This window comes from Natator depressus, chromosome 1 (genome assembly GCF_965152275.1).
Source record: "Natator depressus isolate rNatDep1 chromosome 1, rNatDep2.hap1, whole genome shotgun sequence".
In the NCBI taxonomy this organism is placed as follows: domain Eukaryota; kingdom Metazoa; phylum Chordata; order Testudines; family Cheloniidae; genus Natator; species Natator depressus.
The window spans coordinates 245,519,251-245,544,628 of NC_134234.1; the positions used below are offsets into that span (position 1 = coordinate 245,519,251).

At 41.2% G+C, this 25,378-nt stretch overlaps 1 protein-coding gene across 3 annotated transcripts in view; it reads left to right on the top strand.

Annotated features, from left to right (window-relative positions):
• Positions 1 to 25,378, top strand: part of BRAF (B-Raf proto-oncogene, serine/threonine kinase) — a 122,365-nt gene that overhangs the window by 84,752 nt on the left and 12,235 nt on the right. For 2 of the 3 annotated variants that reach the window (XM_074940040.1, XM_074940033.1), the window contains exons 8-17: positions 7,174 to 7,333; positions 10,502 to 10,538; positions 14,948 to 15,084; positions 15,835 to 15,952; positions 16,297 to 16,381; positions 16,797 to 16,973; positions 18,759 to 18,805; positions 19,738 to 19,856; positions 21,319 to 21,450; positions 24,534 to 24,668. In XM_074940040.1, the coding sequence (XP_074796141.1) occupies positions 7,174 to 7,333; positions 10,502 to 10,538; positions 14,948 to 15,084; positions 15,835 to 15,952; positions 16,297 to 16,381; positions 16,797 to 16,973; positions 18,759 to 18,805; positions 19,738 to 19,856; positions 21,319 to 21,450; positions 24,534 to 24,668 (1,147 nt within the window). Of the gene's footprint in view, positions 1 to 7,173; positions 7,334 to 10,501; positions 10,539 to 11,972; positions 12,093 to 14,947; positions 15,085 to 15,834; positions 15,953 to 16,296; positions 16,382 to 16,796; positions 16,974 to 18,758; positions 18,806 to 19,737; positions 19,857 to 21,318; positions 21,451 to 24,533; positions 24,669 to 25,378 lie in introns of all 3 variants that reach the window. The other variant, XM_074940023.1, reaches the window with a different exon arrangement.

The window sequence follows — 25,378 nt, forward strand, 5'->3', positions numbered from 1 at the left end:
GCTGCTGCTTCTCTCCTCCCCTTCCTATCAGCAGTCTGTACCCATATTGTAGGTTGGGGTTTAGAGCTGCAGCTGAACCCCACACACACATAAGGTCACACCCCAAAGGACAATGGACTATCCCTTCTTCTTCAAGTAGTGTCTCTATGGGTGCTGCGCTGTAGGTGTGCTCTCATCCCTGCGCTACTGATCAGAGAACTTTGGTAGCAGTGTGCATTAGGCCCGCACATGTGCTGTTCCCCATTATGCTCTGCCACAAGGCTAACCAGCGCTGCACGGGTGAACCCCCCTCAGTTCCTTCTCAACTGCCCCGGCTAGAGATGGAGCCATTGGCAGACCGTTCATTGGATCGTTATCTCTATTAGAATTCAAATAATTAATCCCATTCTTAGTTGTAGAGTTCTTCTAGTTTTTTTTCTTTTCTCTAAAAAAAGAAAAGAAACCTTTTTTCCCTTTGTCTGGAGACTTCCCCAGTTCAGGGTATGCCCAATTTCCTGGGGTTTAAGAGGCACCTCTTGTGCAAAGAAACCATCCCAGTAGCAGATAGACATTCCTGTTGCCTCGAGGAAAGACACATTTCCCAAAAGTGTGGTCTCTGCCAACAATTAAAGTCCAAATCTCAGAAGGACTGAGAACTGAGACTAAAACTCCTCATGGAGGCAGCCCTCCAGCCTTCTGCGGACCTGTGCCAGGATTCACCCACATAGCGTGAATCTTCCACACAGCCCTCGACATCTAAGGACTCTGAGTAAAAGAAAACAGCCATGGACCCCTCACGTAAGGTTTCAAAAAAGCGAGCTATGGGAACCCAGAGTGAGTCTCGGGTTAGCAGAAAATGATCTCTGTCACGTTTGGTATCATTGGTACCAACTGCACTGAGGCCATCTGAACATGGTACTCCTAGCTCATGAGGGTCTGGTGCAGCAAATACTGTTGATGCACCTGAGGGGCATAGGCACCGAAGCAACAATAGTGACAAGGAAAGGTAAGGACAGCGACCGTACCACCTCCGGGAAAATGCTGCTGGTATGGGCATTACTATTGGCACCGTCAATGACATGCCATCCAGCCTTGGAGCACTCGGAGCCCAGATTGCCAGCTGCCTCCGTGCCATGGACCCAGCACTGACAACCACCGTTGGTACCAAGAATCACAGCACCATAAGAGTACAGACACTTAGAGGACCTCATGGATATCTGAGGTACCAGAATCTCCCCTGCTTGGTAACCAGGGCCCCAGTACTGAGTTTACTTTGAACATGGGAGTCTCCACCAGTACCATGTCATGCACTTTCATTCTCTAGTGGAGAATCGGATAGCGAGGAGAACCACGCTCCTTATAGTGTCCGTTACCAACCTTGGCCCCCTCACTCATACCCTTCATCTGCTCCTCAACCCCTATGGTATGGCAAACCATGGGCCTAACCACCGCGATCCTTTCCACCGCCCTAGTGGCCCTAATGGGGTCCCTGGACGGCATACAAACGCCATGTCTCCAGAACATCTAGTGTGACACTTCATGAACCTTTGAGGCGCTCTCCCTCAGCCACAGTATCCAGAGCCTCTGAACCTCCTGAAGGGATCATGAAAGAAGAGCAGGTCAGATTTGAGGAGGAGGTCACACTACATATCTTCCTCCTCTCTAGCCATGGTAGTGATGCCTCCTCTGCAGTCTCTAGCAGACGACTTCAGGCTATTTCAAGATGTGGCAAAACGGGTGGCAGATGCTTTGCAGATACCTCTTGAAGAGGTTAAAGACACCCATCATAAACTGCTGGTCATCTTGCACTCCTCCTCTTCCTCCAGAATAACCCTCCCCATTAACAAGGTCCTTCTGGACCCATCCAAGCTTATATGGCAAACTCCATCATTGGTCACGCCTACCTGCAAATGGGCTGATAAGGAATATTATGTTGTGGCTAAGGATACGGAATTTCTTTTTTCCCATCCCCTCCCTAATTCGATTGTTGTGGATGCAGTGAACTCCCTAGGTCCTCAACACCAGGTTAAGTCCACCCCTTATGACAGTGACTGGAAGCATCTCGACCTATTTGGGAAAAAGGCCTATTTGTCCACCACACTGTAATTTAGAATGGCAAATTATCAGGCCCTGACAACAAAATACAATTACATCAGTTACTCCAAGCTCAACACATTTATTGATCAGCTCCCGGGATCACACCAGGAACAGTTTCATGCCATTGTTAACGAAGGACAACTGGTGGCCAAGACAGCACTGCAGTCAGTGCTTGCTGCAACTGAGACAGCAGCCCAGTCCATTTCTACAGCTGTTGTTATGTGGCGAGCATCACGGTTGCACTTATCCAGCTTCCCTTTGAGGGCAACAGATTTTTTACCGAGAAGACTGACGTGTCCCTCCATACTCTCAAAGATTCTCGGGCTACTCCTTGGTCATTAGGGATTTATATACCTGACAAAAAAGAACCTCAACATAAATCCTGCACAGCACACTTTCCAACTCAGTGCTACTATGAGCCTCAAAGGAAAAAATCCAGATTTTCGAAATGCAAACCGTCAGACCCTCAGTCTTCCTCTTCACAACCATCCGCCTCAAAACATCAGTTTTGATGCCTTGATCAGGGCGCCGAGAGACCACTCTCCTCAACACCAACTCCAGCTAGCCAACCTGTCGCGTTCATTTGGGTGCCGCCATGCTCCGTACCACAACTGGGAACAAATAACATCTGACAAATGGGTTCTGGAAATCATCCACAATGGGTGTACAATCTATTTTACCTTCCTCTCTCCTTCCCCAACACCCTTCCCCATCCCTCTTCAGGGACCCTTCTCATGAGAGTCTGTTTCAACAAGAAATAGATCACCTCCTCCACGTAGGAGCTGTGTCTCAGCACCTATGAGGCAAAGGTTTTTACTCTTTTTATTTCCTGATACCAAAAAGAAGGGAGGTTGGAGACCCCATACTGGACCTCAGAGCACTGAACAAGTTTGTCAAGGCTCAAAAATTCAAGATGGTCACACTAGCAGTGATTATTCCATCTTTGGAACAGGGAGATTGGTTCTCAGCCCTCAACCTACAGAATGCCTATTTCCACATATCAATCTTACCTTCTGACAGATGATTCTTCAGATTTACCCTGGACCAGGATCATCACCAGTACAGAGTATTCCCCTTTGGTTGCTCATCAGTTCCGAGAGTATTTTCCAAGATCCTCTCCATAGTGGGGAGGGGATCATGATTTACCCCTACCTGGACTATTGTCTCCTCAGAATCATCTCCTTCGACGAGGCTCTTCAGATCACCCAAACAACTGTGGAGTTGTTCAGGGATTTGGCCTTACAGATCAATGTCCAAAAATCGATGTTAGCCCTGGTACAGTGCTTAGAATTTATAGGAGCCAATCTCAACTCATCACAGGCGGGGACGCTCCTTCCACAGCACAGGTCCACAACTTGTCCACACTCATAGATTCAGTACAAACCAGCGCTCAAATATCAGCTAGACACTGCCTTCAACTTCTGGGGCATCTGGCTGCAGGCAGGTCCCTGATAACTCATGCCAGGCTTCACATGAGGTGTCTCCAGGTGTGGTTCTGCTCCGTTTACAGGCTGAACAGAGACAGGCTAGACAAACCTCTGTCACTGTCGTCCAAAGTCAAACACTCCCTGGACTAGTGGTAGGACCCAAGAAATGTCTGCACAGGAATCCCCCTTCTCGCAGACTTTCCCATTATTACTACTCACCATTGATGCATCCCTCATAGGGTAGGGCGCACATGTCAACAATCTCATGACACAGGGCAAGTGGTTATCCATGGAGACATCTCTTCACATCAACCACTTTGAACTCAGAGCGGTCAGATGCACTCACTTCCTTCTGCTGGTCAGAGGTACACATACAAGGGTCATGACAGACAACGTAGCGTGCATGTACTACATTACATGAACAAGGGGGGCAGCAGATTACCCTCTCTTTGCACAGAACCACTAAAGCTATGGAACGTGGTGCCTTTCCCACAGTGTCACAATATCAGCGGCATATCTTCCAGAAGTGCAGAACACGACAGCAAACAGTCTCAGGCACAGCTTCCCACACGAGCACAAATGGGAGATGAACTCAGAAGTACTACACAACATATTCAGATGGTGGGGGACACATACTATAGACTTAATCACCACTTACCTGAACAAGAAATGTCCATGCTACTGCTCCAGGGCAGGCCTTGGACAACACTCCTCAGGGGACGCTCTCCTTCTCTTGTGGGATAAGGGCCTTCATACATCCCTCTATTATTAAAATTCCTGTTAAAAAATAAAGAGAGAGAGCAAATGTCATACTGATTGCTTCCACCTGGCCGAGACAGCTGTGGTACCCTTACCTGTCACAACTGGCAATGTGTTTGCCAACACCTTTTCAACGCAGTCCATACCTTCTCTTGCAGAACGAAAGACACACTCTCCACCCCAACCTGCGGATACTCCGGCTCAAGGCCTGGCTCCTTCATGGTTCAGCACATAGAAAGATCCTGCTCTGAGAAGGTACAGAAAGTGTTACTACACAGCAGGAAATCAGCTACTCCTCATGAGTACCTGTAAAAGTGGACTGCGTTTCAGATTTGGTATAATTCCAAGCAAATTTTCCCAACATCTGCTGCTCTCCAAACGGAAATCAGGGCTCTCTCTTAGTTCACTGAAAGTACACCTTGTGGCCTTTCATCAACAAATAGAGGGATACTCACTGTTCTTGCATCCAACTGCAAAATGATTCCTCAAGGGGATAGTAAATCTTTTTCCCTAACTCAGACATCCCATGAATCACATGAATCAACTGATTCGTCTCCCAACTTTTTACCCTAAGCCTCACTGGGATAGCAGGGAGGCTGTACTACACATGGTTAGAAGGACTCTGGCCCGTTACCTGGACAGGACAAAGACCTTTAGGAAATCTCCTAAGCTCTTCCTTTCCATTGCAGACTCATCAAAAGGTACAGCAATATCTACACAGAGACTCTCAAAATAGGTCTCGAACTGCATTAAACAGTGTTATGAGATTTTCAAGATCATTCATCCATCTGAAATCTGTACACACTCCACCAGGTCAATTTCCACCTCAGTTGCCTTCCTCAAGAATGTCCCTATTTTGGAAATCTGCAGAGCAGCCACCTGCGTGTTTGTACGTACCTTGGCAGAACATTATGCAGTTACAGGTGACTCCGCTTCTGATGCCAACTTTGGCACTGCAGTATTATCATCCATAATAGATGCACTTCCAAAGCCCCAGCCCTCCATTGGGATACTGCTCATGAGTCACAGCAGAGCACCCATAGGGATACTACTTGAAGAAGAAGAGGAAGTTACTCACCTTGTGCAGTAACGAAGTGTTCTTTGAGATACATGTACCTACGGGTGTTCCACGACCCACCATCCTCCCCTCTACTTTGGAGTTCTTGTCAGGGACTGCAATAGAGAAGGAACTAAGGGGGGTTTGCCCAAGCAGCACTGGTTAGCCTTGTGGCAGAGCACAGTGGGGGTCACAGTGCACGTGCAGGCTGAATGGACTCTGCTACCAAAGTTCTCTAAATCAGCAGCTCAGGGACGCAAGCACACCCTCACTGTGACTCTTTTGGCTAATGTTGATTTCTAATTTGACTCCTGAACCACTGAGGTCTGAGTACCATTGTCTTAAAGTAAATGATGCAGGCTATCCTAGATGGGAAAACGCAGGGTCCCTTATTCCCTTGCGAATGTTCCCCAGAAGGAAAAGAAAATCAGGACAGATCTTGCTTCCCTGATGCTTAGCTTTTTGGAGAAGGGTAGTGAGTGCACAATAATTTAGTTGAAAGAAGCCATCTATTTCTAGGGCCTATGCTAAACTGTATATAATCCCTAATGAAAAATGGGATAAATATGGCTCTGCCCATAAGGTAGACTTCAAGATCCTCCTTGGGTTAAAAATAAAAAAAGACCCTGTCTCTGTTGAGGGTGCTGTTTCCCCTAAAGATCAGTGAATAAAAGATTAGAAAGAATTTATTTAAAGGGGACAGTGATAGAACCTTGTTGGTGCTGCATGCTGCTTTGTCCTTTGCCTCCACTTCTAAAGCCCTTCCCTATCCTAGCCTTTGTGGATGTGGTTAACTCATCTATCAGTCTCCAGACTAGAGGACTGCTGTTATGAGAAGATATATTTGCAATTAGTTCAAATTGACTGTTACCTGCTATCGAGTGTGCTGTAAGTGTAAAGTTACCTTTGAAGAAGAAAAGCAAGCATTTGTCATTGACTTTTTGCCTAAATCTATTAAATCTTACCAACAGACCCAGCAATGATTGACCTTTAATTGAATAATAGTCAAATATTGATTTACTACCCTTATCCAGAGTAGCAAGATAAGTGACATCTTGCCTTTTTATTAATAAAAAGATAGGCACATGTGGATACTTTCTCTGTTAAGTAAATGACACAGGACTCCACATATCAAAGGTTAAGGTTTTAGTGACATTTTAATGACCTGTAACAGTTACTTTTCCTCAAAAACTGGTCTAAATATTCTGAACTGTAGGTTTCAGGTCAAAACTCTACAATTCAGTGATTGTAATATTTATAAGTAATGTTTTAAAATATTTAATTGTTCTAAGTGATTTGCTGAAGACAAAGGTTAAAAGTTAGTATTTTTATTTTTAGTTTGATACTAATAATTCCAATTACAATGACAACTGTAACATTGTTACCTTTGCTAACTTATAGTTTTCAGTCCATCTCTACTGCGCAGCAATCCTATTCTTATATACACTTTATTCTGCGAGATCATTCAAACGCAGGACACTGATGGAGTACATCACCTTTAATTCTCATTGGGTTACCGTTCAGAAAGGGGAACCACATTTGCTCCTTAGTATAAGAAGCTGTGGAGCAGCCCATTCTCTGCAATGCGCATCTGGCCTCATGGATTCCCAGCATAAAGGGATTAACATGGGTAGCTAGATGCACTAAAGATTGTTTATGCTTTAACCCCAGAACATTCTGTTTCACCGTTTTGTAATTAGGGAGAGCTCACAGAGCAGGGATTAGTTACAATTAATTCTAGGGGAGTATAGACAGTTAAATATAAATTGGTTCTGATTGGGTCTTTATACTGGCCTACTAGTGAAATGATCTTTGTACCCCTAAATCTTCTTTTTCCTTGACTTTGTTTCTCAGACCACCAGTTCTCCCTAGTCCTTCTCCTTCAAAATCCATTCCAATCCCACAGCCCTTCCGACCAGCAGATGAAGACCATCGGAATCAATTTGGGCAACGAGACCGCTCGTCTTCAGCACCCAATGTGCACATCAATACAATAGAGCCTGTCAATATTGATGTAAGTATCAATAACTGTAACAGTGGAGTTGATCAGCTTTCTTAATACGTGCTGCTGAGCTTGTAAAACACAACTGTTATTGTTCTAAATAAATCCTTGTTCAACTGCTTAAATCTTCGTAAATCCTAACTAACAAGAGAAGAGTTTTTACCAGTCAGAGCTGGGAAAAAATCAGGCAATCCCTTCACAGATAATATTGAATCTCTCTTGACAATCATATCTCCATTTCTCCACACAAGCACACTCCCACAAACAATTAGTTTTAAGATAAATTCCTGAACTTGTTATTGCTAGCAACACCCCACAGTGATGATCCTGAAAAGCCAGTAACAACTCTTGCAAGACATCCCAAATACTGGAAATGTTGTTTTAAATGTTTGATTTCTTGTATCACTTACAATGGGAATAATGTTTCTGGCATTGGAGGATGTGGTTCTTGCAATAAACTTGAATTTGAAATTACCAGATGCTGCTTTGAATCTCAGAAATGGTTTATTGTTCCACATGTAACACCCTTAACATTCTCCTTGAACCTCCAATAATTTTCTACAATATGATTGTCTTGAATTTTTTTGTCTGTGTCCTTTGACATTTTGGAGGTTGAATTTTAACATGTATGAAAATGAAGGACAAATACATTGTTTCGAGCTAGGCATAATGCTGTCCAGCACTATGCAAACTACTACTAACACCAATATCTTCCCAGTTTTTCTAACACATACCTGTATCCTAGTGAGACAAGGTGAGTAAGGTAATATCTTTTATTGGATCAACTTCTGTTGATGAGAGAGACAAGCTTTCGAGCTTACACAGAGCTCTTCTTCAGGTCTGGGAAATGCACTCAGGAGTGTCACAGCTAGATACAAGGTGGAACAGATTGTTTAGCATGAGTAGTTAACACACATTTTCAAGGGACCATTTGGGGAAGTGGCCTGTTAACACCTCCCCAGTCATAGGAGGCAAAGGAGGGGGTGAAAGATGGGGGAGGAGGGGGAGGGAAAGGGTGAGAGATTTAATGGATTATAGATTGTTGTAAGAAGCCATAAATCCAATGTTTCTATTCAGTCCATGATTTTTTAGTTTCTAGCAAAGTCATGAATTTAAGCTCCCAGGCTCGTCTTTTGAAGGTGTGCAGGTTTCCTTTGAGGATGAGGACTGAGAGGTCAGATATAAAATGATCTTTTTGTGAAAAGTGTTCGCCCACATGTGATACGGTATTTTTGTCTTTTAGCATTTTTCTGTGTGAGTTCATTCAAGAATGTAGTGATTGTCTTATTTCACCTATGTAGTTGATATTGGGGCATTTAGTGCACAGGATGAGGTACACTTCACGTTGTGATAGGCATATGTAGGATCTTGAAAGGTGTGTTGTGGAGAGTGTTGATCATGGAGAGATATGTCTACTGGTTTTGTATCTGTTCTGGCAGGGTCTGGTGCTGCTTTGAGTTGGTGTATCCTGGTCTCTGGGGAGCTTGCTTCTGATGATGAGCTTGGAGAGATTGGGGCGGTGTTTGAAGGCCATAAGACAAGGTTCAGGAAAGATTTCTTTCAGGATGTGGTCTCTATTGAGTATGGGTTTTAACTGTTTAATGATACCCCATATGGGTTCCAATGTTGGGTGATAGATGACAACTGGGGATGTACAGTTGAAGGGGGTTTTATTTCTATAGTGAAGCAGGTTTTCTCGGAGTATCTGAGTGACCCATTCCATGACGTGATCTACTTCTCTGGTGGAGTGTCCTTGTTTGGTGAAGGAGGTTTTAAGTGTGTTAAGGTGCATATCCTGGAATTTCTCCTCAAAACATGTTCTGTGGTATCTGAGTGCCTGGCTGTAGACAACAGATTTCTTGGTGTGTTTGCGGTGGTTACTGGATCTGTGAAAGTAGGTATGGTGATCTGTGGGTTTATGTATATAGTTGTCTGTAGGGTTCCATTGTTGAAGCTGATCGTGGTGTCCAGGAAGTTGATGTTAGTGTGGGAGTGTTCTAGAGAAGGTTTAATGGGTGGGTAGTAGTTATTGAAGTTGTGGAGGAAATCTGTAAGGGAGTTTATGTTGTCTGTCCAGAGGATGAAAATATCATCAGTGTATCGCAGGTATATCATTGGTTTCATGGTGCATTTGTCCAGAAATCCTTCCTCAAGGTGGCCCATGAAGAAGTTGGCATGTTTGGGAGTCATCCCAGTATCCATGGTTGTTCCCATGGTTTGGACAAAGTGTTGTTCAATGTAAAATTGTTATGGGTGAGGATAAAATGGCTGAGTTTGGCGATGTGATTGGGGTTCTAAAGCCTGAATCCTGGCTTTTAGTACCCTTACCTGTCCGTTAGCCTGCCCTCTGAAAATCACTGAGTTAGCAGTTGAGTGGTTTTGATTTAGCAGCAAAGCTACCAAAACATAAAGATGAACAGACTCCTTGAACCTGTTATCTAAGTAGGAGCAAAAGGTTAGTACATTAACCTGCTGGGTCACCAGGCCATCAGATTCAAACATTTAAGGCTCATTGATGAAAAGTGATGCACGAAGGGAATTTGCATAACTTTTCTCTGTTCAAAAATTGCTGTTTACTACTACTTGTAAAATTGCTCAGTTATTGTTATGATCCCTGGATATTTTGTAGCAAATGCAATCAGTGCATACTACATCGCAACCTAAAAGAACCTGATAAAATTAATTAACATCTTTGAAAAGAACTTGAGTGCATTTGGTGTAGAAATCAGGTACCTTGTTACAGGAAAAGATTAAGCAAAGTTTTGTGAATCGGTATCGTCCACGTAAGAAATTGGTGTCCCAGCTTCTAATGTGACATTCAAGAGCATTTTGTGTGTCAAACAACATAACTGGAAAGATGATTCCTGATTTGGTTCAATTTGGTTGACTAATTGCAGGCCTAAATCAATACCTACAAGTATGCATCTATTTTAACTAGATTACACTAGGTTACACTATTTGAAATTAAGATATTTCTTAAAGTTTCATACATTATTCTATATATTTTGTGTGCTACTGTAATTATTAGATTGTAAGCTCTTCAGGGCAGAGGCTGGCTTTTACTCTTTGGACAATTCTTAGTGTGATGGAACTTCAATCCTGATGGGGGCTTTTAGGCAATACAATGATACAAATAATAATATATGAACCAGATATATACACCTGTGCTTTTGTTTGTAGGACTTGATTAGAGACCAGGGGTTACGAGGAGAGGGAGGTAAGTAGTCTTAGAACTATCTTCTCTTACTAAATGTAATTACATGATTGCCTTAGCCCCTCCCCTTTGTAGTACTTCATTCCTCCAAACACAGACACAGAGAGAAATGTGAAGAGAGCAATGAAATTTATTTACATTTGTTTGTCCATGATGTTTAGCATCTGTCTGATAAGGATTTCAGTCATTCACCAGTCATTCTAGGAGTGGGGGAGAGGGAAGGAGGAAAGGCTGTGAAATGCTAGCCAGTGTTTTAATTTTAAAATAATTTTATTTCTAGAGAAGGGGAATCCCCTCTGTTCCTGATGGAGCCTTGAGGATTCCCCCCAACATATACTTAAATCTCCAGTCCCATTCTCAAAGCCCTTTATGCCAGCCACTACCCTTCCACCTAAAGAGTCATCAGGGACTTCCTTTGAAGTCTGTCAACATGTTTTGTGAACCTGGCCATATAAACTGGTGTGTCTCCTAAATGGCATGAGATACTTGAGCTCCTTCTTCCCCTCTCCCCAGCTGAAGCTGCTGCTTTGCTGTACTGCATGCCTTTGTTAACCTGGGAAACAAATAATTATGACTATTAAAGCCTGATCTCTTGTGTGCCTTTCAACAGCACTATTGTAGACAGCCTTAACTCTTAGTGAAGGCAAAATTAGTGAAAAAAGACACAATTATCATTTTTCTTCACGTGTCACACTCACTACTGTGAAGTCTGTTTTCCCCAGGAAAAACCCTAAGCACTGGCTGTCAAGGTCTTGTGAAAATATGTCCTTTGCTGTACTTAGTCACTTGAGATGACATAGGTGACTCATAATAAAGAGGAGATGCGTGAGACCACTCACCCAGCTCCAAATAATGAACAGGCCTGATATTTCCTATTAACTGTGACTTGCTTCACCCCTCAGCAAAGTCTTGAGTTAGCCTGATCTCTCTAGCTCAGTGGCTAGGATCTTACACCTTAAGCTACAGCTGACTTTGGTTTTGCCATCTGTATCTGTTAACTAGTAAGGTGGTAGCTGGCTACTGCTTTGTGTTTTCAGGAGCTATGATTCCTTATACTGTCTATAGTACCAGCCCCCTTTTTTCCTCCTTAAATCCGTGAACCTACTGATAAAGAAGTTGCCCATTTTAGCTATCTTGTATGTCTTGGTAGCTGTGGCTTTCAACAAGTTTTGCCCATTATGTCTAGCATTTAAATGTCATGCTATCATGTCAGTTTTAACTTTGGTCATAAGCTGTCTGCTTGGCATCTGAGAACAATTGGCTATTCCCATTCTTGAAAGCATGTTTTTAATAATTGGAGATGTTTTTTTCCTTCAAAATCCAGAAGTAATCTATGAATAGGAGTCAAAGCCTCCTAGTTATTTCCCATGACTTCTTTCATTTCTTCTGTGTGTCTGTCTTCCTGTCTCTGCCTGCCCGTCTCTTTCTCTCTAACAGCCCCTTTGAACCAGCTGATGCGCTGTCTTCGGAAATACCAATCCCGGACTCCCAGTCCCCTCCTACATTCTGTCCCCAGTGAAATAGTGTTTGATTTTGAGCCTGGCCCAGTGTTCAGAGGTAGTTGGGCTCTTCTTTCTCGTTTTCACCCCAAACAAAATAAGTAACACCACAGATGCTGTTTGTGCCTCACCCTCACACCGTGTGTATGTAAGTGTGTGAGTTTACCAAAACACGTCAGTTTTTTGCTTGGCCTGGCTGGAATGCTTTGAATGTGCTTTTCACACATACTCACTTCAACCTCTATACATATGCAACTACTGTATGTTAAATCTGACTTAAAGGTTCTAAAGCAAGGAATTTCAGAGTTAAGGTTTCCATACTGTCCCTAATATAGCTTGTTTATTGCAGGGATCTCAGATTGCAGTGGAATGAGGCCAAGGACATAGTGACATCCTTAACTTTGAATTTTCTTGACTGTCAATTTAACGTTCTAAGAGTTTTCTATATTTTAACATTCTCTGTTTTTTTAAAGTACTGTAAGAAATAAAATGCAAATTGCAAATATTTCCCTTGATATTTTGTTAGGTCTTAGGCTTTTGGAGATCACGTAAGTGTCAACTTGCTATGATTCATATGTTTTCAGAGAGTAGCACTGACATCAAGTTGGGGATCTAGATAAGTTGGATCAGATCAGACACTAGTGCAGTTATTGCAGTTCTTCGCATAGTCCCATTAAAGTCAGTTCTTGTTTGTGTACTAAAATTACTAAACAAGACCATCATTTTGACTTCTTATCAGGCCTAAGGATCTCTCAGGCATGAGGCTGTCAATAGATTTGTTGTTGTATTGTACAAAATCCCAGAGTACTCAGTGAGATTTCATATACTAAAGATACCAAGTATTAAACAATAGCCTACAATATTAATGTATATGTGTATATAGATAGATAGTAATGGATAGTCCAGTGCATATTGTATATGTTTTTCAAATACTACTATCCTGGCTGTTTCAAATATTTGTGTTTCAGAATACTAAGAGCAATTCACTTTATGGACTAAACTCTTGGAACATTGTTCCAATGATCTTTTAGAAGAGAGGCATTTGCAATTCAGTTTTCGTCTAACAGACGTGACTAAACAAATCAGAATTAATTAAATATAGTGCATAAAATGTATCCTCAGATTGCAGGCTGATGGCTTGGTGTACAAGTTTCAGTCCAAGAGAAGCTGAAGTAGTCAAACTATAATTACTGGAAAAACAAGGCTTCTAGATTACTTACAAATAGATTAACTAAAGCAGTTCTAACTTTGTGCTGTAATCATATTCTCATGGAAGGATGAGTATTGTGTTGCTATCTCTGAATCTTGTGTTTAAAGTTGAGTACAAGAACCTACCTCTAAGGAGGAAACCATTCTCTTTGAACTTTGACATTACAGCTAAAATCTATAATAAGGTAGAAAAATTGCATCTGTACTTTAAATGTCAGATAGTTGCATTGAAATATTTGTAATTCAGAAAAATGGGAAAATTAACACACAAAGCCTAGCTACTACAATATTAGTATAAAAAGGAGGAACTATTAAAGTATTAGAATTAAAAAAAAAAACCCCACCCTTGCAAAATCAGTGGTTTCCAACTATTGGTACGTCTGCTTAGGTAAGACACCTGGCACATTTATCAGTACTGGTGCTTCACACCCTTGTGATAATATTCTAGCTACTCCTTCCCAACCTTTATGATGAGTTTTCATGATGGCCTGTGTATCCCTTTTGTCTGTCTCCTCTTTTCAACGCTGGGTTTTGGAGCAATGAGATCAAACCTAATTGAAAGCAGCCAAAGTCTCAGTCTAGCAGACAGGTATATCCTGTAAAATAGGAACCATTGAGCTAGTTCAACAGTTATGAATTGGAATTTTAATACTGCATCAGTAGAAGTCTCCTTTCTAACAAGAATGGAGCTGCTGCATGAATCAGAGGAAGGAAAAATAAGTGGCTAGTACCAGTTCCTCAAGCACCACTGTAATAGAAAACATCTGTGAAATACTGGAGGTTTTGCATGGTGACCTGTAATGATTAGCAGAGCAGCACAAACTTAACTAATAAGTGGCCCTGTTTTATGTCCCTTGTGTTGGGAGTGTCAGTTTAACCTTGCTACTAATAATTATAGGATATTTTAGAAATTAGTATCTAGTTTAAAGTGTTCTGTATAAACAGGCACTGAAGCTCTGAAATGCAATCCTGTTACTAGTGACATTTTTCTGTGTAGCTTTGTTTACATACACTGTATGCTAGGCAGATGGACTGCTCTTTTTGTATTTAATGGAATAAAACTCAAGTAGCTAACTAACGTACTTGTTCTATTGAATCCCCAATGCACTCTAGTATGCTACTTTGAAATAAGTGCCCTCTGCTAGCAGCTAGCTTTGAAACAGCCAAATGTTTTTGAGATGGCACTTGAGGACTCAACTGGAAAACATCCCCAGCTTTTATAGTCCATCCATTTTAATCCCAATTTGTTGCATCCCTGCAATTGTCAGGGCCCTAAAAAGTTGGCAACAGCGAGTCTGGGAAGCTGGCTCTGTTAACTAAAGTATTACATTTTTATTTTTGTTATCAAAGAATCTGGATATATCAAAAATAATGTGTAGTGGTGCTTTTGTTGTTCAAAGAGACTGTCCTTTTAATAAATCAGTAATAAGACATTGAAGACTCTTTGGCATACAGGAATGTTTGCTGTAGATTAAATTTTGGTCTTTCCTGCTTTCTGAGTAAGACTTCAATACTAATCAGATATTAATACAGTATTCCTAAGTGCACGTTTCCGTACTCTTAACATTTACATTTGAGTTTGGAGATACTGCATCTTAAACACAATTCCTGCACTTAATATTTTTTACAATAGATTAATATATAAACTATCTTTATAAAAAAGTTTACATAAAAATTCTTCCATTTATCTAATCTCCAATTTAGGTTCAACCACCGGTTTGTCTGCCACCCCACCTGCCTCTTTGCCTGGGTCCCTTACCAGTGTGAAAGCTTTACAGAAGTCCCCTGGACCACAACGAGAGAGGAAGTCATCCTCATCCTCAGAAGACAGGAATAGAATGGTAAGGAGCAGATCAACTATGTTTTACTGCTTTTGTATTAGGCATCCTTATTCCTTCATCAAAGCCATCTAGAATTATTCTGGAGAAACTGATATTTGCTATCATATACGTTAAGCCAATAAATAAGATAACAGGACAACATGAGGCTACTTGGACTGATGTATGAATTAGTTGTAAATCACTGAGTATATACAGATTTTCTAGGTGGCATCCAAAAGATTCTATATGCTTCATAGTGTGGTGCTGATCTCCCTGAGAGAAAAACTTCTAAAATTTTCTTACATCTCACAAATGTTAGCTTCCTGATTCTAGATTTAGCCTAATCCCCTGAAAGTTACTGGGTTTTTAAAATTAGCAATTTAACCATTATTTGTCTTTCAAATTCCAACCTAGTCATGAGTTTTTTTGGTTTATTAATAATATCTCAATTTTACTTGTAATAACTTCCAAAAATCTGACTCAGTGATGAATGCCTCCATGATAGGAAATTATTTAGTGCACCTCTGTGCCAGAGTACAAAGAGGTACAGTATGTGCTCATCTTGAAAAAAATCAAAACCACTTAAGAGTAAAGATTAAATTATAAATAAAATATTACTAAGTATTTACTCTGGAAATCAAATGAAAATAAATTTTGCATGATGATAAATGACCTATTAAGTATTCAGGTTTAGAAAGATACCCAAGTAGCCTTTAGCTGTGAAGAAACCTGTTTTAATGAAGATTACTACAGTTGCATTTCTTTTCAAAGAAAACCCTTGGTCGACGGGACTCAAGTGATGATTGGGAGATACCAGATGGGCAGATTACAGTCGGACAGAGGATAGGATCTGGATCATTTGGAACAGTCTACAAGGGAAAGTGGCATGGTATGTAATCATTGTGGCAAAGTACTGTTACCAAGCTTCATAGAGGAAGTTGTCTGGGTGTTTTTTATTTAATTTTTCATTTAAACAAAGCAGTAGATCAAATGTGTGATACTGGAACTTCAACAAGTTAAGAAACAGATCTCTTGCTAATTTTAGTGAGTAAAGTAATTATCACACTAAAGATTAATCCTAATTACTCATGAGCCTGAAGTTCCATCTCTTATTGAATAAAGATTTCCAAAAGTATGTGTATGTGTGTTATGATCTATGTTGCATTTCCTCATTGAGTCATCTGTGTATACTATATACATCTTAATTTTTTTTATTAAATGGCTATTTTTAAGGTGACGTGGCCGTGAAAATGTTGAATGTTACAGCACCCACGCCTCAGCAATTACAGGCCTTCAAAAATGAAGTAGGAGTGCTCAGGTAAGAATGTGTAAATTATCTTTTTGATGACATTAGATAATCAATATGCATTTACATAGCTTCAGGAGTCATAACTCTTGTGTATTCTATTCAGAACACCGCACTTATTCCCATTATCATAATATTCAGAAGGCAAAATAACTAGAATTTTTCAGAAATATTTTGGACCTATTCCTAGTTTTTCCTTTCTAAAGATAAATTTGAACAGTGAGCAATTCTTGAACTGTCATCAGAAGTGTTTAAATCCTTCCATATAGTGAAAGAAGTTTAGAATGTTGCACACACCCAGGCTGTGATATTTCCTTGATGAAACCTGCATTTGTATATTAGTATGTCTAAAGGCAGCCACATCATCTGGATTGTGAAATTTCTATTAGTGCTTTAATTGATTTCCAGTAAAAATTTTCTTCTACAGGAAAACACGACATGTGAATATCCTACTTTTCATGGGTTATTCAACGAAGCCACAGTTGGCTATTGTTACACAGTGGTGTGAGGGCTCCAGTTTGTATCACCATTTGCATATCATTGAGACCAAATTTGAGATGATCAAACTCATTGATATTGCACGGCAGACCGCACAAGGCATGGAGTAAGTATTGCATCACTTGTTTGCAAATGAACTTTGAGATAATATTGAATTCTTCTTTTTCTTTTGCTCTGCACTTTAAGTGCAAAATGAAGTTAATATCTATGTACCATGGCCAGAGTCCTATCTTGATGTGTCACATCAGTTTATGACAGTACTGAGTTATTGCTGCTGAGGAAAAGAGTAAAATAGGCCTTCTAATGTACTATTGTTAGAAGCATGGAGATATGTTACTCAACAAGGAATATTGTTCCAAGAAATAATATTTCAGCAGGAAATAAAGGTACTTAACAACAACAATGAAAGGTAGTTAGATAAACTTTAGTATGTCTAACTTTAGTCTAGTCAGTCTATTTATCAAAGCCCCTGTAGTTCTCCTACTAAGAAGAGTGAAACAGTAAATGAGCAGAAATCTGAAAATCTGTATCCAGAGTATTTGATTAAAAACCAAATCCTGCAAACCCTTTAGCTATTGCCAACACTTTATTATAGTGGACGATCAATTCTAATATAAAACATAGAGTTTCAGGACTGAAGGAAGAATATTTATCAAAAAGATGGGATGCCAAGGTTTAATTGTGAGCTCTGAGATATGTCAGGTTTAAAGCAAAGGAGCAAGTCAGCAGTCATCATGATCTTTAACCTGAGGCTTATTAACACTGAGATTTTACCTAAAAATCCTAAAATAGCAGTAAAACAATAACTTTGGGGCTGTAATCTGTTGATTACTTTGAGAATTCATATGTGTGCTGTTTGTAGTTTAGAATACAATCATATTTCATGCATTCAGTGAAAAACTCGGGTTGAATTATGTACAACAGTTGTAAATATGGGATTTTGCAAACTCTACTTGCCTTCTAGTAATTTATACAATTTTACACATTGTAGGATCCCCATCCCAAGGCATCTAGCACCTTACAGTAAAAAATAAAATAGAAATAAAACAATCACTCCAAATGCGCAATGAGACAGAACTCTGCAATATACCAGAGAAGGCAGATTACCTCATTAGCGTTCAGGATCAATTTGTTTACCGTTAACTTAAACACGTCAACCTCCAATTCTGATACAGATATTTGAGTTTCTAATTTAAATAATATAATTCAGTATTTTAATAATACAGCTATTCATATCAACCTTAAAGAGCTCAGGACCTGATCCTGCAAGGACTGTGTGAGTAATCCTAACTCACATGAATAGTCCCACTGAAGTCAATAGGACTATTTTTGTAAATAAGTGTTTATTGGACCCATATTCTGTACTTCAACAAATTAAAATACTAGTAAAGTCAGGATTCACCCTCTGACTGAAAAAATATCAAAGTGACTAAAGTTAATAGGACCAGGAGATAAGATGCTATGCTGAATACAGTGGTATTTTCAGTCAAGACTTGGTGTTTGGGGGTCACCATAAAGAAGGCTGAAAGCTGGAGCCATTCAACACAGAAAGTCATTTCAAAAGCTTTGGTTGAAATTCCCCGATGCTGGCTTCGAATGTTGAGTTAAACATTCAAAAAACAAGTAAAAAACAAGGTTTCTGCAACACGGCTGGTTATGTTGTTCTTCAGCAATGCCAGATTTGACACTGGAAATCTAATTCTTTCTGCAAAACTGCTCCTGGTTTGATACGACTATCAAGGGTAACTGAAGATTTACTATTTTGACTCTATGCATATTTAATATGTAAACTGTTTGTTGCTTCACTAGATTAGAGAGTGTACATTGAGCTATTGATGAATGAAACATCCCTTAGCCCACCCATCCCAAAACATTCTTTGTTTCTTTTCAGTTACTTGCATGCCAAGTCAATCATCCACAGAGACCTCAAGAGTAATAGTATCCTTTCCTAAAGATGTGACCTCAGAACATGACACCAAGCCTCTTTCTTCTGCCAGAAATGAACTTCCCAAAGTAAAAAGCAGCTCACAAGTGACTCTTTTCAGAAATGTGAGAGGAGAGTTGACATTTGGGTGGGAATGGGGTAATAGTACCAAGAGCAAAATAAGATATACTCATTGCACCTTATAATGTGTTCACAAAGGGAAAACAAGTTTTCTTGAAGTGTCAGCATTCACTTGAGATAACCATTCATCTTATGAACATGGGAAGGATCCTGACAACTCACTCACAGACTTCCACTATATCTGCAGTTTCCAGCAGCCCTTTAAGAATTTGACATTGTAATGTGATCATCTAGTCAATAGTCTGCTTAGTACTAATCTAACCATTATAGCTCTCTTTAGAGCAGGGGTTCCCAAACTTGGTTTGTGGCTTGTTCAGGGTAAGCCTCTGGCGGGCCGTGGGACGCTTTGTTTACCTGAGCGTCCACAGGTGCGCCCGGTTGCAGCTCCCAGCAGCCCTAGTTCACCGTTCCCAGCCAATGGGAGCTGTGGGAAGTAGTGCGGGCTGGGCCACTGCTTCCCACAACTCCCACTGGCCGGGAATGGCAAACCATGGCCACTGGGAGCTGCGAGCGGGCGTACCTGCGGACGCTCAGGTAAACAAAGAGTCTCGCGGCCCGCCAGTGGCTTACCCTGAACAAACCGCGAACCAAGTTTGGGAACCCCTGCTTTAGAGGATAGAACTTCACAGGTGCTGGCTATTTGGAATCTAGGCCTATGAAAGAACTGATAACTTGAAAATTATACTGTGTGTGGGTGCTACAAACTGGTACACCTAACACTGCAGGTAGAGGGTCATTTAATGTGTTCGTGCTTGATAGGAAACTGTAGGGTCAGTGCTTCTTTTCCTTTACATCTCCTCCATAGATATATTTCTTCATGAAGACCTTACTGTAAAAATAGGTGATTTTGGTCTAGCCACAGTGAAATCACGATGGAGTGGGTCCCATCAGTTTGAACAATTGTCTGGGTCCATTCTGTGGATGGTAAGTAAAGGGGAATGGTGTATTCCTTTCAAATTATTTGGCTGTAGATGGCCTTTGAAGTGTCAGCTCCTGTTCTTTCAAAAGGTTTCCATTTTGACCAAAGATCTCTAAACACCACCCCTCAAGCGTGCAGACATATAGAATCTGACTTAAGAAGACATGGTCAAGATCAACTAAATTAATACTTGTAACTCTTCTTTAAATACATTTTTAAAAAATCAGCAAAATCTGAAATGTTCTCATGTTTGTTTAAAAATAATTTGCTTTTAAGTTTGATATATTCAAGTGTAGCAGTTGTGAAGAAACTGTCATAAAGATTATCCAGATTGATTGCCTCTTCAGAAGAAACTTATTTAAGGACTTCTGTTTAGCTCAGCTTCATATCCACCCTACCCCCCCACACCTTAAAACTTTGATGGTGGTCCGGGTTGTTTTAGCACTGTTGTAATTCCAGTTTAAAAATTGCTTCTCAGTCTGTAAAATGTCAGTTTGCCTCTCATAGTACAGTAATGAACTCACCCAGTTTGATAGCCAATGGATTTAGAAATTCATGTTCAGATCCACCACATTAATGCTGTAGGCCCAGCAGTTCTGGACAGAGCCATCCCTTGGGTATGGCGAATCAGGGCAACCACTCCGGCCCCATGCTTCAGTGTGGGTGTCGTGCAGGGCAGGGGAAGGTGCCAGGCTGGCCCGGGGGGGGGAGGGGAGGGGGGAGGTAAGGGTGCCTGGGGCTCCAGGCCAGCTCAGAGGTTGGGGTTACAGGTTTAGGGGACCAGGGGGGCCTGGTGCCGGTAGCAGGGGTTGGGCCTGCACTCACTGGTGGGAAGCGTGCGTTGTATTTCTTTTTCTTGCTTGCCCACTGCCGCACTGGCCGCCGGCATCCTAGGGCTGCCAGAACACGACAGCGCCAGGCTGACTCCATCCACTGCCCTTCTGCCCTGGACCCCTCCCTTTTCTGGGAGCCCCTAGCACAGGTGCCACCCTGTGACTCTCCATCTTCTCTCACCCCCCAGCACTTGTGTCTCCTCTCCACACCAGATTTCACCTGTATAAAAAATGTTAAGGGGGGGCCATTGAGGCTGATTTGTCCCGAGCCCCGCAGCCCCTTAGGGACGACACTGGTTCTGGAACATCTGTTTCCAGCAGTGGACCTGAACAAATCCAATTACATGTTTCCAAAGTTACAAGATTTTAACAAATACCTCTGGGACAGTAACTAACTGAGAGAAATTGGGTAATCAGCACTGAGGAGAGAGAGAGAGAGAGCATGCATGGAAGCCTGTGTGTTTTCCTGTTGAGCAGTTGGAGCCTAAAACTGAAAGACTGCGTTTGCATGGCACCTCACTTGGTGTTGTTTCACTGCTTGTTTGTTCTTTTTTAATGCAAAAGTTTCATATTTGGTGTGTGAGATGGCAGCGTGACATGGTAAAATGCAGAATAATTCTCTTTCCTTTTACAGGCACCAGAAGTAATCAGGATGCAAGATAAAAACCCTTATAGCTTTCAATCAGATGTGTATGCATTTGGGATTGTTCTTTATGAGCTGATGACTGGGCAGTTACCATACTCGAACATCAATAACAGGGACCAGGTAAAGAGAGTATGGGTTTGGGGAGGTTTTGATTGTACTTTCTCACTTGTCTGTTGTAGATGTTAGCTGCAATGTAGAATAATTTAGGCTAGTGAAATGAACGAGCTAATGTTTGTCAGCTGTCCCTTCTGCTCAGTGTAGATCCACTTTCGTCTCTTTTAATCCTTTTCTGTTTTTCTTACTGCAAGTGTGGGTTTTCAGATTCTGAAAACTATGTGGCAGGAATCTGCTTAAAGAGAGAACTTGTTATTTGTGGTAATCTAATTTAGTTTTAATGATCTGCAAAAAGCAGGTGATCTTCCGTATATTCACGTTTATCCACCTTCCTCCTTCCTGATTACTTCAAATTAACATAGCTTTGAAAAATAGTCCAGGAAAAGAACTGAGGAGGCCAACAGATTGTGTCCTATATTCATCTCATACATTGAAAAGCACATACATTAGTTAATTGAAATTCAGGATTTCAAGCCGCTCCCAGGGTCTGCTTAGTGAAACACATGGCTTTCTAAAGTGTGCATATCCTGGAAGATAAGACAACTAATAAGATAAGAAGACAAGTAATCAGTAAGTCGCACAGTGTTGAGGGAACATAGTATGCCTCCATGTAACAATGTTCAGAGGCCTTACTTGCTTCATAATTTTCCAGTTTAATGTAGAAATTGGATGTATGTGTGTGTGTCATGGCCTTTAGTGAAAACTGTCTAAGGTCTGGGTGATGCCATTTGTTACATTGTTTGTGTCTCCATCCCTGTTTTTCTAGTGTCAATACTTGAGAAATGCAGCCATAGCAATGTTCATCCACAGAACTTAATTTTATATGGCTGTGTGACAGGGTGCTATCAGCAGCACCCTGATCACTGACATTGCTGCAGCCTGGAGAAGGCTGAAGGCCCAGCTGAGGGCAATTACACACTTTCTGATGGGGGACTGTGAGCATCTGGGTGACAATCACTGGGTTAACAAGGTAAATGGGGAGAATATAAGGGGAGGAAACAGTCAGTAAGAGGCAGCCTGGGAGGGGCTCAGAGGGTGAGCCTGGGCTGGGGAGTGAGGGCTGCAGGGAAGCCTACCCTTGCTATAAGCCGGTGTTGCATGCTCTTGTTATGTAAGAGGGGAATGAATACACACTTTGGTGAAAGAAACAGCCCAGTGTGTGTTTGTGACTGAGAAACCAGCTGAACTGGCCAGGTAGTGAGGTTCGCCAGGTAGTGACAGAGGTGCCCTGTGACAGGCTGCTTCCATATATGTCAGAATTCTTCACAGTTCATCAGATCTTGAGTGACTCATTTGCTTTTTCGTTTCTGCATTTTACATTTTTTAAAGGAGGGGGAAATGCCCACATTCCCAGCCTGCGGGCCTGTAACCACTTACAAGTTGTACTTGGCCCTGTTTCATTTTAATTTTTTGACAGCTCTGACTCATGAATCAGTTTTGTCTACTTGGTGATAGATGAAACAAATTTTAAACTACAGGTGCAGCTGATGTGTAAAATGCAGTGAAATGCCCTGAGTTTATCTTCCTCGGTCCATTGACTAAAAAGGAAGTAAACAGGGCACTGTATGTTTTGACAGATCTAGGCCACGAAGAAAACAAACAGTTTAGCTATGACATGAAAAGTTAAGTCCAAGTTTGACAGTGGGCAAAATCTGTGTCACTCCTGCTTATTGGCTCTGTGATGTAATTGAACCCTAGAATGCCTGTTTATACATTATGCAGGCCTTAGATTAGGACTACTGTTCTTGTGTTGTTCCCCTACTTGTAAAGTTTAAAAAAAAAAGTCCTTAATGTTAATTAAACCCATAATATTGAAATCAGTAAACAAAAACAAATTATCAATAATTTCAGTGTTAAATATTTACTGTAGTCGAAAGAATGCTGTCTCCTGGATGGCGAAAAGTCTCTCTCTTTGGAGCAGAAGCAAGGGGTAGACTAGACAAGTCTTTACATAGGATACATAGTTGGTGCTTGTGAGTTTCTAAAGATGTTGTGGGGGAGCTTCAGGCTATCTCCTAAAGGGAGGGCAGAAGCTCTTTGGGTCCAAAGTTTAAATAAGGAGCAGTAGAATATGTTAACTTAAGCAGCCTCCATATGTAACTTGACATGTAACTGTTTTGCCTCCCATACACGACATAAAATAATTACATTTCTTTAAATGTAAAGTCACAACATGCCTGCTGGATCCAGCTGGATAGTTATTCAGTGAAGGTAGTGATTGTCTGTTACAGCATGAATAGATCTTTGACTAGTTTGAAGAGGTTTTTTTAGTATCAACGCAATGTTTAAGCTCCTTATATATTTATATTTGACCTTGACTTGACAGAATATTTGACCTTGACTTGACAGAATAGTGTCTGCTTCATATTTCTAAAAGAATATGCACCACAGTTTACTTTGCCTTCTCACTAGATATTTGTTGAGTTAGAGTTGTGTGCTTCAGTTTTAGTCCTTTCTGAAATACAGGCCTTCCCTGTTCAGTATATTGGTATTGAAAATGCAAGATCTATTTCCAAACAAAGCAGACCTATAGCATTCTGGTTCTGTAGAAGAGAGGCAATCTCTCCTTTCCCAATATGTTACGAAAAAGTAGTCAGAAGAGAATTAGGAGAATTTATGATGGAAAAGTACAGTGCCATATGTTTCTTTAATTGTCCTAAGGTGTGAATTTGCCACTGACTTCTGGATAAAATCGCGCAAAATAATTAAATGGCACAGAATATTTATCCTTTAGTCCTGCAACAGAGCCATTTAGCCTTTTTATTATAACCTCTTTTGGTGTTCAAGAATTGTTCCTTATATACATTCCTGCAAATAGTATTGTCTACTAGCATTTATGATTCCCCCTTAGTTCCTTTTTAAAAGGGGAAAGAAAAGAAGAGCATAACTCCTTTTCTACTGAAATGATTTACGAAGTATATCAGCAAAGTCATTAGTCTCAAATTGTGTGGAATATACTATACCAGATACTTCTGCATATGTGTAGAGAACTACTGCTGGAATATTGACAGTTAAATATACGTAATTCTTTCTGATTTGTTACATGGTTTTGTTTTATGAATTTTCCCTTTCCCTTTTTCTTTAAAAAGATCATTTTTATGGTGGGACGAGGATACCTGTCTCCAGATCTCAGTAAAGTGCGAAGTAACTGTCCAAAAGCCATGAAGAGGCTAATGGCAGAGTGCTTGAAGAAGAAAAGAGATGAGCGACCCCTCTTTCCACAGGTAAAAAATTTCCCCATTTTGGATTGAGGTGAGAGGTAAAAAGTAGTCTAGTGGTTCTCATCCATATTGGGCTCAAGACCCATTTGTAAACTTGGATGGCCTGCTATGACCCAGTAAATAGCATTAGTGCTAAAAACATTTGGCTTATGAAATATTTCTTACTCACAATATATTACTCCTGAAGGAATTCTGCGCCATTGCGCGTGTGCATATTTCATGTGCTGTGCACATTTGTGTGTGTGTGCAAAAAACAGCTTCTGCTGAAAAGTTGATGCAGTTCCGCCTTCTGCTCACCAGAGGGTGCTGTGGCGCTAGAACACAGCAGCTGCTCTTGGCAAGCCCTAGCTATGATAGGGAAGAGAAAAAGCCTGCATTGTATTCTTCACAGTGCCTGTCAGGCCAGGTCAGGAGACAGGAGATATGGGATGACAGACAGTGTGGGGTTGCTGGGGGGGTCACAGACAGGTGCTCATCAGAGCTAGTGTGGGGAGGGCAGACTGGGGAAGGGGCTGAATGGGAGTGGAGGCACAGGGCCACAGGAGGAAGGGAGGTGTGCAAGGCCACATCGGGACAGGGGGTGCAGGGACACATGGAGATGCGGGGAGGGGACTGGCTGAAGGGGTGCAAGGACACATGGGCAGGAGGGGAGGGGGTGCAGAGCTGGGGGGGAGGGGTATGTCTGAGTGGTGGTGGGACAGAGACACATGGGG